Consider the following 15,797-nt stretch of genomic DNA (forward strand, 5'->3'; position numbering starts at 1 on the left):
TTCTTGTGAAAGTTGCTTGTGTGATGAGGGGGCAGGCAAGTCTTGAGAAATGAAGAGGAGAGAATACATGAAATTAGAAACAACTGTTCTGGTCCTTGGTAAATAAGCTTATACCTATAGTATAAAAAAATAATATTTAGTCTTCTTTAAAAAGGACTAAGAATAGTAGGAAATATGCAAATTTAATAAGGAGAAAATCCTTTTTCAGCTGCATTAGATGTTAATTCTTTATCATGGCTGTAGCCTCACAGCTGGTTGGCAAAATGCATGTCTTCAATTCGGCTGCACTTTACCAAAAAGTTTGGTACATATTTCATTTAAACTGCCAATGTTCTGCCTCATCAACTCTCCATCTCTTTTCAGTTCTCCTCTGAAAATATATCTTTTGGTCCTTGCCCTTTAGTTTTTCTTCTTCGTCTATGATTTATTATTTAACCCTGAAAAGTGTTTTGAGACACAGTTTGTATAAAAGACTTTATACAGAATAAAGTTAGAGCATATTGCATTGCACATCTTGTTTATCGCTTCAGGTATAGATTTTTTTTCTCACATAAGTCAACAAATACTATACTAACCATCTCAGCATACTTCCTAAATAACATGTCCAGCTTCTCTTCTGGTGTACTCAGCTTGTTCAAGCTTTGCATCAGCAGCGTGGCTTCCTTCCCTTAAAAAAAAGAAACAGAGTATTGATGAGACGGCAGTTAGTATATGATATGCTGTTAGGAAATAGGCTGTTTGATGTGTTAATCTAAAAGAATCAGTTCAAAATGAAACCTCTTGGTGTGAGAGGAATAGTTTTCACCTTGTTTGTTTTTGTTTTTTTTAAAGAAAGATGTGAACAGAGCCTGCTGATCACAAACATTTCTAGAACTTGATCCCATTCTAGAACTTGGTCCTGAACAGTTATAGGTGTAGATTTTTTAAAAGCACACTTAGGTGCCTAAATTCCATTGAAAGTCGATGGGAGTTAATTGCCTTTGAAAATCTGCCAGGATCCTAGTTTTTTATAATACAAAAACCAAAATTCTCCAATAAGAAACCATAAAAATCTGCATTTTTCTAGAATTAAAATGAAAAGCTGAACTTTAGTTTTCCTAGCAACAATATATATAGGTATCAGTTAAACACAATGTTTTATTGATATATTTAAATGTTTAAGCAGTTTGAAGCCTACCAGTGCCATCAATCATTATAATAAAATAAAATTAATAAAATGATCCAGTCAGTGTTTCTTTACTGTTGTCAATTGCCCTGCCGTTTCAGCCTCTTGTTTTCAATTTTTTTCATTGATTGTTTAGCGCTTTCCATATGTCCTATAATTGTCTGCCTTTTAACATAATAGACAGCCGTGCTGCATACAGTTCAAAACAGCACATTACCATCACATGAAATTTGTCCTTGCCAAACTCAGTGACATGATTTAGGGTGATTTTTAATGTTTTTGGCATCCTTTCTTACCCACATCTGGAAGCTGAAGTGAAATTTGAGACACACTAAAATATGAACCCCCTATACCCAATGGAGTAACCTTTATTCGCGGAAGCAGTTTATTGGAGTATGTTTAGCTGTGTAACTTTAAAGCGCATTCAAAAATCAACCACAAGGTGGGGAGGTTGCACGCATTGAATAAATGACATTGGTATTTTCAATAAAATTTAGATAATAGTTAATGTTTTTTATTTTTTCACAAACTTTAAAACCTAAAGATCCTCTGTAAAAACCCAAATTCTGCATATTTCTGCATTTTTTCCATGGCAAATGAATTTCTAGGATCCCTGCTCATGAACAATTTTTATTCAATACTTTTTAGTAAAGTGATTGGGTTATATGCACAGTACTACCCTAGAGATTTCTGGGCCAGAGTCTTTGTACGGTGCAAAAGGGCTGGATTCTGGCTGTAACAAATAAGAATTCCCTCAGAAGGTGGATACTCTTAGCTGTGCCATCCTCTTTGCCTAGTATAGGGGGCATGCTGGTGCTGAGAAAGCTCATGCTGGGGGCCTGCTGAAGTGAGGGAGGGACAGGGTAGGATTGTACGCCACTATGCTGATCATCAGTGACCACATGCCATTAGCATAGATTGAAGCAGCCCCTAGGCTACTCTATCGAGGACCAGTGCAGACTTGCCCGTGCATTCAGGTAGCCACATCTGACTCCCTGACCCCATGTGGAATCTTGGATGCAAGACAGAATCTGGCCCTGTATCTTTAATGCACTGTACATATATTGCCAGACTTAAACCCACACCCACCTTTGAGGTAGACAACTAAATACTTTATACCCACCTTTGTAATGCCAATATTCTGGTACTGTTTGGGGACAATTTTGACTATTGGTATAAATTAGAGCAGCATTAGTGCTGCTCTAACTTACATCCAGCCTGCAAAAGGTCCCTTAGGGGTTGTGTGCAGTTGAGCATAGTATGCTGTGGTCATGGTCCCTTCTGTTCCCACAGTACTCCTCCTATTCCACAGGCTGCGAGGGGAGCTAATTTACCAGCTTTATACCAGTTGGACACCTTTTTAACTACGGGCATACTCCCTGTAGGAAAAGTCCACTGTTTTGGCCCTCATACACGATGATAGCAGCCATGACCCTTTGCATGCAAATTAGGTACAAGTGGACAACTCTGATCTGATAGTCTTTTACACTCACTTTGCAGAGGTATTCTCAATCTCATGTGCATGCAGCCACAACTGGCCATCGCATTCTCTATTGGTTGTGTTGATGGTTTTGTTATGGACTGACATTGGATTTGAATTCCTGTGAAGCTCAGAGACTTGAGGACAAGCTATGTCTCTATGAGCTGAGGATGGATGGGTATGTCTATGATATACTGGCTAAATTGTTATGTGATTATATTGCTCTCTAGTGGCTGGCCCACAGAAATCTAAAAGCCATGATAGTAGGAAGAACTAGCAGAGATTTTTGTTTAGCTCAAATAATAGAATCCTGTGTCTAGGAACTGAGGGTCCTGATTTCTATGCCCAGGGAGTTGTCTGCATATATGTAATACATGGATTTGTTACATATTTTTGCATCAATTCCAAAAGCTTATTGGGTAAAACATCACACAGAAATCTGCATCCCTTGCATTTTGACTTTGCAATGAACTTGTTCTGCAATTTTTCTCACAACCAATCCTCATAGTGTCACAACAAACACTTTGTCATTATTATTGATAATCTGTTTCAAAGAAGTTGGGGAAGAGAGATTTGTTGAAGTATGAGCTAATGAAGTATAAGCTTTTCTGAAGGTACACCTAATAGGACAAGGAGATTTTTGGTAGCCCAGAGCCCAGTAACATGCCTGGACCACTGCCTGCAGCTGGAATACCAGTTGTTGTGCTCATTGCTGAAAACAGCTAGAAAGGCTGTTTCTGAGATCTTAGCACAACTAAACAGACCAGGAGGGCAGAGGGAAGTAAGTGACCATGAGGAGTAAAGATGGCCCTGTGCCATCCTGACTTGAGTGTTTTGCTGAAGCAAGATGGAAAGTCTGGCAATAGTTAACTATGGCTATGTGAAATACAGCTGGTTAACTGTTGGAAAATTCCCTGCCTGACAGGCTGGAGAACTCCACACTTAACTTCTGCTCAACAGGTTTTTTGATGAACAAGCCATGGTAATACTAACGAACAGGGTATAAAAAAAGGAAGCCATCTGAGCTCAGTGGGCACATGATCACTTGGGACACTTTGGACATTTCTTGGACACCTCTCAAGTTCCCCTGCAGATGGAAGGTGGGCCACTGCAAGTCTACAGATATCCACTGAAGACCTTCAACCCTCAGTCTGGGGTTAATTTGGGGTGCACTGCTAACCTGTGTAAGTGCTGGAGACTAAATACAGTAGAAGCTTTGAGTGAAAGCACTTTTGTTTGCCTGCTTGCATCAACTATCGGCCAAACGTTCCATGTCCCCACTGATTTATTGCCTGCCTCTGCCTCACAAAGAGTAAAGTTACCAAGAACTTTGGATTCAGCAAAACCCCAGGTAACACATCTCTCCCCAGCATATTCTCCAACCCACAACTTCCAAACTGCATTGACTAGGAGAAAAAAGTGCTAGTTGGGTGGCACAATATTATATAATATTCTCCTGGGTGTCCGTGTCATTAAAAGGATCAACATCTGATGCAGCCTAAACTTATTTCTTGGATAATTATGTAAAACATATGTAACTAGATAAAGTTTGCAACAACAGTCACACTTCTCCACACGTAACCAGAAAATTCTTACTATCAATGACCAATAGAGATTTAATGTGGGAATCAACATAGATCAGAGTGTTTCTTTTTTCTGTTTTAAGCAATGACTCATAGAAGGGCTGCATTTCAGTTACATAAATACTTGCCTAGCCCTTTCAGGATTTTCTTTTCCAGTTTTTGCTCCTTATTTATGCTGGATTCCTTTTCTCCTGAGGCATCCCCAGTAGCTATCTGCTCTTTCTCGCTCTCGTCATTTGCATCGTCATAGTCTCCGTCCTCATTATTGAATGATTCTCCCTTCTCGGGTCTGTCAGTTCCTTTAGCAGCTCTCTCTTTCTCCACTAGACTAGCAGCAGACCCATAGGTTTTAATAATGTCCTCCAGCTGTCGGCTCAGCTCTTCAGATATGTCACAAACTGTTGTTTCAGGCTGAACACTTGTTTCATTCTCCGGGGGCTGGGGTTTGGGAGAGGATTTCTCACTGTCTTGTTTCTCAAGGCCATTCTGATTAGGTGATGTTGAAGTGCTATTTGCAGGAGGGAGTGCTTGGTGTTCAGGTTTGAGATCACTGGACTGGTTATTCTCCATACTTGGTATAGTACCTAGTAGCACACAAATGTAAGTTTAACATTAACAAATTAATGTAGCCATCTAATAGTACACAAATATCATACAACACACTAGTGGTTTTGTCTAGGTTACAGGGGAATGTGCTTTTCTGTTACTTGGTAAATATGTCATATAAAAAACTTTAGCATCTGAGGCAATTTATCCCCAGTGAAAAAAGCAAATTTTATACATTTAAAAATGGAAAATGCCCACATAAAACTAACATTAAAAAAAAATCCTTATCCCCATTGCCAGTGATACCACAGACGATTAAACCAGATATTATCTAATTTACTGTGCTTTCTGAGTGTACTGTATGCCACTTGTTTTACTTCTTGCATTTTTTTCCCAGCTGACTGTGGCAGCTTTGCTTTACCCCAGAGGTTTCCAAACTGTGGGGTGCCCCTCTGGGGGGTGGGGCAAGGAGGAACATTCAGGATGGTGCAGCAGGGCCCAGGCCATCCCCCAAGGGGGGCAGGCAGGGAGCGCCACCCAGTCCTGCTCCCAGCTCTGCTCTGGCCCCGCCCCAGGCCTTGGACCCCAACCACAGCCCAGCTGTGGCTCCGTACCTAGCTTCGTTCCCAGCCCTGGCCCCACCCCCAACCTTGGGCCCTGGCCATGGCTCCATTCCTGGCTCCGGGGTAGGGTGGGGGACACGCACAGGATTAAGGGGAGGTGCATGATCCTGAAAAGTTAGGGGACCATTGCTTTAGACTTTAATCAGTTTCACTTTCTAGTTCAGACTCATTGTGGCACAATGTGTCATACCTTCAGCTAGCAACACTGAAGCGAAATATTTAAATCTAAAACTGCTATGTAACTGTACAGCATCTAGTATGGTGGGGCCCATCGGCACTACCACAATAAAACAAATAATTAATTGTAAGCAGAGTCAGGATAAGCTCTACCCTGACATCTGGTGGCAAGTCATGGTGGGTTGTGGAAAAGAACTTCAGGGGCTGATCTCATTTGCATAGGCACACCCACCCTGCCTAGATAGTCACTTTGGCTGCTGTAGGAGCCCCAGTTTCTCTGTAATTGGGGCAGAAATAAACTATTATTATCCTGATTATGTGAATCAAGGACAGTGGAACTATATTCGGCCTTTTGTTATGATGGAGGGACTCACCATCAACTTAGCAGCACTCGCTAGGTAAGGGTCATGGGTTCCAACTCCCAGCGAATGGAGAGAGGCTGGGGATAGGTATTAATACTTGGTAGCATGTGTCTCCTAGTCAGGGTCTTACATGCTAATTGCTCTTTCTCCTCTTTCCACTGTAGAATATCATAGCTAATTTTGATTCTATTAGGAGTCTAGTTACAAGCTGCTGAGCTGAATTCACTTTGGGCTAATGGTGCACCAGCACTGAGGCTCCCTTACTACAAGCTGAAATCACAAAAGAGCTAAACTTACTAAGAGCTGAACTTACTGAGTGTTGTGTAGTTGGGGAGCCTGAAGATATATGGTGGAGCAGTTTGCGGGACGGCAAGCAGAGCAGAGTGGCTGGTGGAGCAGAGCAGTTTGTCGGATGCCTGGAGCAGCTCATGGGGGCGGCTGGCAGAGCGGAGCCCCATGGAGAGGTGGGGTAATCAGCTTTGGACCACGTAAGGTGCCCCTTAGCCCTTCTCTCCCATCTCCACCCAGGTTGGGAGGTAAAACTCTGCAGATAAACTTTTGAACTCTGGGGCTGCCCTAACCAGGGACAGAGACTTTTGGGTCCTTGGACTTTTGGGACTTTGGGTGATTTTGGGTTGCTGGACTCAAGAACCAAAGGGAAATGATATGCCCCAATTTGCTTGGGGTGGGTTTTGCTCATGGGTTGTGTTATGAATCCTGTTGGTGGTGTTTCCCCAACATAATGCCACATTGTTTCTCTCTGTTATTAAAAGGCTTTTTGCTACACTCAGACTATGTGCTTGCGAGAGGGGAAGTATTGCCTCTTGGAGACGCCCAGTGGGGGTGGTATATATTTGTCCCAGGTCACTGGGTGGGGGCTAGAGCTGGTTTTGCATTGTGTTATTGGAATGGAATCCCTAGATACTGAACCCAGCCCTTGTTGCTGCCAACTCTGACGGGCAGAAGGTTTACATAATAACAAAATAAACTTCTGCAAAACACTATTCTCATATTTAATTAGTACTGCTAACTGTGTGCTTGGCACTGTACAAAACATATAAAAAGACAGAATCCCAGCATCATAACATTATTTCATGATGCTTCACTGGTTACACAAGAGATGAATCTGGTAGGCTATGTGTTTCCCTCCTCCTTGTAAAGCTAAACAAATAAAACCCATAATATTTCTCATCCATAGTCACTAGTTAAATTATGCTGTGCGTTAGTCCTCCTTTATATTCCCCAAACCCTGAGGTCTGGACTCTGCATGAAGGCTGCTCTAACTTAAACAGGAGCCTGGGATCATTCTAGCAACAGGGATCACTGGGGCATAAAGATGTCTTGGCCACACCCTGAAGGCTGGAGTCTTGGAGGGGGTGTGGTGTAAGAGCTAATACTTTGGGTCTATGCCATTCAGAGATACAGTTTAAACAAGAGAAATCCTCAGGAAGTAGGTTGAGTTGACTTTACTGCTACTTTGCACTGCTGGAGTGGTGCAAACCAGAAGGATTAGATCCCAGAATTGGTTCCTGATACTAGAACTAGTTCACACTGCCCTTGGATTTCTCTCCTTCAGTGTTGTCATTTGTCTTATTTGTTGTTGTCCCCTTTAGTGATAGCACAGGTCACACATCTGGTAAGACATAAAGCCCCAGAGTGTCTAGTAAATAAGAATTCTTTGTCTGCTTTTAATCCAATATGTAAGATCAATGCTGTCTTAGCCTGGAAAGATGAGCTTGCTTTCACAATAAATAGGGCCCTATCAAATTCACAGTTCATTTTGGTCAATTTCATGGCCACAGGTCTTAAAATTGATCAGTTTCATGATTTCAGATGTTTACATCTGAAATTTCAGGGTGTTGTAACCATGGGGGTCCTAATTCAAAAGAGGATTGGGGTTGGGGGCAAAGCTGTTGTAGGCGGGTTGCTGGATTGCCATATTAACTTCTGTGCTGCAGCTGCAGAGTTTCCCACAGCTGGAGGAGGCTCCCAGAGGTGGAGGTAGGTGCGATCTCCCCAGTGCTGCAGAGAGTGCCCCAATGGGGGGCTCCTAGCTGCTAGTCAGGACCAATGGTGGATTAACACATGGACCCATGGGTCCCATACCTGGGGCTCCAGACAACTTGAAAAATGGGTGCCCCAGCCCTGGCAGGAGCCACGGGGTGGAAGCCCTGAGCCCAGGCAGGAGCCACCGGGGGTGGAGGGGGAATGGCAGCCCCAAACCATGGCAGGAGCTGCGGGTGGTGGCAGCAACCCCCAGACTGTGTGCCCAGACCCTGGGCAGGAGCTGTGGGGGGTGGCAGCCCCAAGCCCTGGCTGGAGCCTAGGTGGCCCCCCAGCCTTGGTAGGAGCTGTGGTGGTGTGGGGGCGGGGGGAATAACAGCTCCCATCTGCAGCAGGAGCTGCAGGTGGCGGCAGCTGCCCCCAGCCCGGGTGCCCCAAGCCACAGCAAGAGCTGCAGGGGGCGGCAGCCCGGAGCCCAGCTCTATGGCTGTTGCAGTGCAGAAATCAGGGTGGTATACCCTCACTGCTGTGCCTGACTGTGGAGGTGAGTCTGATCTCCCTCTGATAACAGCCATGCAGGGGAAGGACAAGTCCAGTCCCTCCCCAGCCCGGCTGATTTCGGAGAGATCAGATTTTATGGGGAAGGGCTTATTTTGCAGTCCGTGACATGTTTTTCATGGCTGTGAAATTGGTAGGGCCCTCACAATAAAGCAATATGACAAAACTGAGAAATGGCTTAAAGAAGAAATTTAGTTTTGCTCCCTGATCAATTGGTTTGTACTCTCTGCAGTGTCCAAGTTGCTGCTGTTTTAAAAGGCAGTGTATGATGAGAGATGTGCAATGTATTTGTAATACATGACTCTGCATATCAAACTTCTACCAGTCAAATTGATCTTGCGTATTAAATGTTAATATTCAGAAGTCTGGCTACTTACAGATAAGAAAGTCAACCTTCTATAGCCTATCACATCCTCCAGCAATTACTTGTGAGCATAACACTGGGAATCTTTGGGGGGAAGACCCTTTAAAAAGTTGGCCTACAGACTTGTTCCTACAGTTCTTGCATAGGCAAAACTCTTATTGGCTTTAGTGGGAGTAAAAAAGGGAAGAAGGAGGATCCTGGGAACTACAGGCCAGTCAGCCTCACCTTAGTCCCTGGAAGAATCATGGAGCAGGTCCTCTAGGAATCAATTCTGAAGCACTTAGAGGAGAGGAAAGTGACCAGGAACAGTCAGCATGGATTCACCAAGGGCAAGTCATGCCTGACTAATCTAAATGCCTTCTATGATGAGATAACTGTCTCTGTGGACGAGGGGAAAGCAGTGGACATGTTGTTCCTTGACTTTAGCCAAGCTTTTGACACGGTCTCCCACAGTATTCTTGCCAGTAAGATAAAGAAGTATGGGCTGGATGAATGGATGATAAGGTGGATAGAAAGCTGGCTGGATTGTCGGGCTCAACGGGTAGTGATCAATGGCTCCATGTCTAGTTGGCAGCCGGTATCAAGTGGAGTGCCCAAAGGGTCGGTCCTCAGGCTGGTTTTGTTCAATATCTTCATTAATGATCTGGAGGATGGTGTGGATTGCACCCTCAGCAAGTTTGCAGATGACACTAAACTTGGAGGAGAGGTAGATACATTGGAGGGTAGGGATAGGTTAAAGAGGGACCTAGATAAATTAGAGGATTGGGCCAAAAGAAATCTGATGAGGTTCAACAAGGACAAGTGCAGAGTCTTGCACTTAGGACGGAAGAATCCCATGCACTGCTGCAGACTAGGGACAGAATTGCTCGGCAGCAGTTCTGCAGAAAAGGTCTAAGGGTTACAGTAGACAAGAAGATGGATATGAGTCAACAGTGTGCCATTGTTTCCAAGAAGGCCAATGGCATTTTGGGCTGTATAAGTGGGGCATTGCCAGCAGATCAAGGGACGTGATCATTCCCCTCTATTCGACATTGGTGAGGCCTCATCTGAAGTACTGTGTCCAGTTTTGGGCCCCACGCTACAAGAAGGATGTGGAAAAATTGGAAAACGTCCAGTGGAGGGCAACAAAAATGATTAGCGGACTGGAACACATGACTTATGAGGAGAAGTTGAGGGAACTGGGATTGTTTAGTCCGCGTAAGAGAAGAATGAGGGGGGATTTGATAGCTGCTTTCAACTACCTGAAAGGGGGTTCCAAAGAGGATGGATGTAGACTGTTCTCAGTGGTAGCAGATGACAGAACAAGGAGTAATGGTCTCAAGTTGCAGTGGGGGAGGTTTAGGTTGGATATTAGGAAAAACTTTTTCACTGGATGGGTGGTGAAACACTGGAATGCGTTACCTAGGGAGGTGGTGGAATCTCCTTCCTTTGAAGTTTTTAAGGTCAGGCTTGACAAAGCCTTGGCTGGGATGATTTAGCTGGGGATTGGTCCTGCTTTGAGCAGGGGGTTGGACTAGATGACCTCCTGAGGTCCCTTCCAACCCTGATATTCTATTATTCTATGTTGTCTGTGGAAAGATGGCAGTGCCTGGTCCTATGGATCAATACTATCATATCAATGGGCCTGATTCTCTGCTGCTTTGTCCCTACTGTAGTCAGTACCCCTGTGTGAAATTAGTTTAAAATGTTACCATTCTGATTTGATAGCATTTTGTGCCTAATTTACTTAGGAAAATTAGGCCCAGCATAAGTGATTTATCTAAACAATTCCTGTTCGTATTAATATATTTGTCTAGCCTAGAGTTTGTGGTCCTTTTTTAACTTGAGTTCATGCAACCAATGAAGTGAGCTGTAGCTCACAAAAGCTTATGCTCAAATAAATTTGTTAGTCTCTAAGGTGCCACAAGTACTCCTTTTCTTTTTGCGAATATAGACTAACACAGCTGCTACTTTGAAACCATTCTATAACATATAACCTTAAATGTGCTAGAGTTGCTCAATGGTACCACACATTAGGTCATATCTGGTTATAACAGACCCATGAATATCTTAATATTACCCCTTGAAACATCTGTTCCACCTTGTGTTCAGTTGTGATACTCTGAGTATCGTTCCCCGGCCTGAAGAAGAGCTCTGTGTAAGCTCGAAAGCTTGTCTCTCTCACCCACACAAGTTGGTCCAATAAAAGATATTACCTCACCCACCTTGTCACTCCCTGCAGAGTAACCTGGCATTGCATCAGGAATCCTTCCTCATCAGGCCATAAAGCAGTTATAGAATCACTCTGGGTGGAATCCACAACAGGATTTAGGCATTGCAATGCTGAGAGTCACAGTGCTTAGAAAATCACATGAGCAACAGGCGATCTACAAAATCAAGTTAGGTGTCTGGACTTGGCTCCTATACATTGAATGGGGAGAGATAGGTGCCTAAGAATGGGATTCACAAAAGCCAGCATGCTAAGAGGGGAGCTGCCTAAGCTAGCGGATGGCAGATACTGATATGCTGAGCCCAACCCCTTTCTCAGAGATAGGTGCTGGGAAGTGCCAAGCTCTGCGAGCAATCCATGAATGGGAATCCCTCTCCTGGCTTAGGTGCCTGTGTAGTTTCCCGAGGGAATGAGTTAGGTGCCTGCCTCACGCTACACAAAATGGCCAGAGGTGGTAAAGCCCTACTTATAATTTTTAGCTCAGTGGTTAGCACGCTCCCCTGGGATATGAGCGACCCAGGTTCAGATCCCACCCCTGCCAGGTAGAGGGGGAGAAAGGATTGAAACTGGAGTCTCCCACCTAAGAGAATGCACTATAGATATTCTAATGTCAGGCTCTCTCCTGTTGAAGCTGTTGTACTCTGGATTAAATAATGACAGAATGATTGGGTCAGAGAAAGAGTGGGACTGACTCTGTAGTCCACTGGTGATGGCACCCAGCTAGGGGGCAGGAGACTCTAGGTCAAATCCCGTTGCTTCAGTCACTCTTCCGTTATTCAGCCAGAATAGAACAGTTTCAACAGGAGAGCTGAGACTCAGATCAGAATGTCTCACGGTGCAGTAGTTAGCGCACACACCTGAGAGATGGGAGGGCCCCCGTTCCAATCCTTCTTCCCCTGCCATGGGGGAGGGAACTGAACCTGGGTCTCTCCCATCCCAGGTGAGTGGTCTAACGACTGGGATAAAAGTTATAAGGTAGGCACAACTACCTCTGCTATTTTGAATGGGGCCTGATCTGGTAGATGCCCTCTTAGTCTGCCCACTGGATCAGGCCCGTTGGGTGAGCTAGGCAGCTGAACGTCTGTCTTCTCCTGGTTTGTGAATCACTCTGGAGCTGAGGCGGGAGACAGGTGGCCGGATGCTTAGATCAAGGTAGCAGTGTGCATGCACAGAGGCAGAAATGTAGGTGCTGAAGGAATTTTTACTTTGAAAAACTTTGGCACCCAATGAGTTTGGAGGGTAGGAGTTTTATGGATCACAATGGGGGACTTAAGTGCCTAAAAATGGGACTTGGTGGCCTAAATCTGGGTTTAGGCACCTAAGTGGATTCCACTCTCTGTGAATACTACAACTGCCTCATAGCTGTGGTAGTTCCCATATGGGCTGCCCCCTATTCTGTGGTGAGGGGGCGGAGGAATGGGCAATGAATTTGTCTAATCATGAATCTATGGGCCTTGCCTTGTTCCCCAACTTGGTTGCATGCTGGAGCTTAGGAATCATGGAACTGCACTGTGTCCCTGGGACCAGAGTCATTTGGGCCTGTCTACATAGCAAAGAAAAACCCGTGGCTGGTCCGTGCCAGCCAACTCGAGCTCATAGGGTTAGGGCTGGGGGCTGTTTCCTTGTTGTGTAGACTTCTGGGCTGGAGCCCATTGCTGTCTACACAGCAATGAAACAGCTCTGCAAGCCCAAGTAGACTCGCATGGGACAGCTGTGGGTTTGTCTTTGCTGCGTAAACCTACCCTTTGTGCCTTTAGGTGGGAAAAGTTTTGTTGGTGGGAATGTTGGTTAGGACACTGGAGTTATCCTCTAATATTCCTTTTTAAAACAAATGTAACAAGACTTTAATTTCCACTGGAGATAACACCCCACTTTAACAGCCAGTCCAACTTCTAATATTGCAGTCAGCCCATGCACTGGTGGGGGAATTCGAACATACAATCCGTTTAGCCTGAAGGGAGAGAGAAACTGTGGGTCCCCGTTGGATAATCCCAAGACTGTCAGTGTTGTCATTTGTTGTTTGTTTGGATCTAAAATACAGCACCCTTTTAAATGTTTTCTTACAGTGATCCTTAATATCTCACTTTCAGGTCTCTACGTTTACTTTAAAGGCCAATTAGTCCCAAAATAGAAAAGGACAGTGCCCTGATTTAGCAGTATTGTGGTAATAGTATTCTTCTACTTCTGGAAAAAATAGTCACCCATGAAGTACAGACACACTGCAACCCTGTTACATTCTGCACTTAGGAAATACTGATCTATTATGAACAGACACAAAAATAAATGTTTTTTTTTCTGTAAACAACATAAGTCCTTTAAAGTGGGGATGGGGGTTATTAAAAGTGTCATCTTCTCTGCCACGAGTATTTCTTTTTCATTCCCCTCTTTCAGTTTGCACTGCAAGAAGGGTTGCAAACATTTGTCTATATTTAGTTCTTGCCTTCTCTTGTAGCCAGCAGAAAGACACATGGCATCTGCTTTGCAGCCAGAAGCTATTTTAAGCACTTCTAAAATGGGTAATGGTATTTAGCACTTTATTCTTGAAATTCATTAAAAATCATCAGTAAAGCAGAGTCTTCAACATGATTAAACCAAACAGCATGTGTTGATCAAAACTAAAGTGTTATCTTGAAATGAACTCAGCCTTAAACTACAGCAAAACTTAAAGCAGTAAAGTCAAACTCCGGCATGTCCCATGTCAGATTAGCTCTGATTATCCACAGACAAATTGATGTGCCTTGTATTATCCTAAACACTTCATATTCCTTCAAAAACAATAATAAACCTGACATGACTAATTATGTAACAGGTATCAAGGATTTGGCATTTATCTACAACTGCTAGGACAAAGATCAGCAAAGTAACTGGGTGCTGCAGGACACACCCCCACAGAAGAATAGTAAGAAACCAGACCCAGAAATTTTACTAGATCACCTGCTTTACGTCTCATGCCACGACTCATTACCTGAGTCCTGATTATTTTTGTAGCAAAACTGCCATTTCCCTTCATCTCACATAAGCTCCATCTTCATCTAATTCTGTTTAATTTTTTTAATCTTTCTTGCTGTCAGTGGCAGCCCCCGCAGGGCTGTTATTGTTATATCGGCTTTGTGTCTCACACACACAGCACCTATGCTTTCAAAGTAATGCCCCCAAAATAAACTTATCTTGAAAACTTGCACTGACAGTACTGAAGTGTGGCATTTTGATGAAAGGCACAAAATAGTGTCAGCAGAGAAATTGTTTATCAGACTTACCAGAAAGAGAAGAAGAGTTGAGTGGAGTAAAAATCAGGAGGAGGGCGCAGGCAAGGACAGGACAGCAACAGGACTCTCACCGGTATTCCAGCTTGCAAGAGAGAGAGGGACTGAGCGACCGAGGGAGGGGGAAGGACTGGATGACACAGCAAGAGAGAAACACTCCGGAGTTTGAGTGCAAGCATCCCAGCGGACTGACTCTAATAGCAGAGCAGAGAGGCCCCTTGCAATTTGACTGCCCAACAGACATTTCTGCTGCTCCCCTTTCTGACATCCTAACGATAGAAGAAAGATGATGACAGATTGAAGCCCTATAATCTTGTTTGCAGTGACTCAAGAGCATGAGTACCAACCTCAGGGCAGACTGAGAACCAGGGCACAAACCCCAAATTGGTTGTGAGTTCTATACTTAGATATTTGCAAGAATTATCAAATGTAAACTGTTTAGGCATTGTAACAGCCTTAACATGGAGTCAGAGACAGTCCCCTGGAGTACTCTGATCTATCTTGCCTCCCAGGTGAGTGTAGATGGTCCTTTACTCCAAAAATCACAATATTCAGGTTACTCCTAGCTCCAAAGGATCAAACAGTTACCCCAGGTAAATTGCACCTTAGATCTCACACCAAAAATAATGCTTGTAGCCAATCCTATAATTAACTATATAAAGACTTATTAAATAGGAAAAGGGAACCACATAGTTATTTGCAAGGTTAAAGCAGGCAAACATACATACACAAATGAGTCACAATCTTAAGTTTAAAAATGTAATGAAGCTTCTATAATCAGCAAGCTCTACATGTCCCTTAGGGCTGAGGGACCCATTTTACAATGTGCTGGACCAAATCCTCAAGACAACCCAGCTCAATCGATTATTAGAAAGCTCAAAAGATACCTTAAGCTTAGGACAGTGAGGAAGCGGAAAATTGCAGGTCAGTGAACTGGGTGACAAGTGAGAGTTGAGGCTGGATCAGAAGATGCTCAACATGTTGCCAGGATCTCCACCTGACTTTAGGGGGAACTAAGGATCCTAATGCAGCAGTAGGCACTGTGGCTGAGCTAAGGGAAAGAGTCCACATATGCACACTTTGCATGGAGTTTTGTTGCTTGCTTTTATTTCCCAACATGGGAAATATGGCTTCACACATTATTCAGGGGGAATCCAGACATTATGGCTTACAAGAAACATCAGTCCTTAAGGAAAGTCCTTTTTTAACTTGACAATGCCTCTGTAAGCAGGGAGGGATGAAGTAGGACACTCAAAAGTAGGGTCCCTGAAAGCCCAGATCAACACAGAGAAAGCCCAGACAGAATTTACCAGCGTTACCGACTCATATGCTACTACTGATTCAAATTTATTAAAAACTGGCAACGGCAGACATTTTGGGTCAGATTATTCCTAGCCCTCTGGGAGTGCACACTGGGGGGTGGAGGAAGCAGGGGTAGTGAGTGCCATTAAATCCTGAGCAAG

General features: G+C 44.0%; 1 protein-coding gene across 1 annotated transcript in view; it reads right to left on the minus strand.

The window, feature by feature from the left end:
- TXLNB (taxilin beta) overlaps positions 1 to 14,469 on the minus strand; it is a 66,011-nt gene extending 51,542 nt beyond the window's left edge. Inside the window, exons 1-3 of the mRNA XM_038394350.2 lie at positions 14,329 to 14,469; positions 4,357 to 4,812; positions 576 to 667 (exon numbers count right to left, since the gene is read on the minus strand). Coding sequence (XP_038250278.1) covers positions 576 to 667; positions 4,357 to 4,798 — 534 coding nt within the window. The 5' untranslated portion in view covers positions 4,799 to 4,812; positions 14,329 to 14,469. The remainder of the gene's footprint in view (positions 1 to 575; positions 668 to 4,356; positions 4,813 to 14,328) is intronic.
- Positions 14,470 to 15,797: the final 1,328 nt, after the last annotated feature.

Source organism: Dermochelys coriacea, chromosome 3 (genome assembly GCF_009764565.3).
Source record: "Dermochelys coriacea isolate rDerCor1 chromosome 3, rDerCor1.pri.v4, whole genome shotgun sequence".
In the NCBI taxonomy this organism is placed as follows: Eukaryota; Metazoa; Chordata; order Testudines; family Dermochelyidae; genus Dermochelys; species Dermochelys coriacea.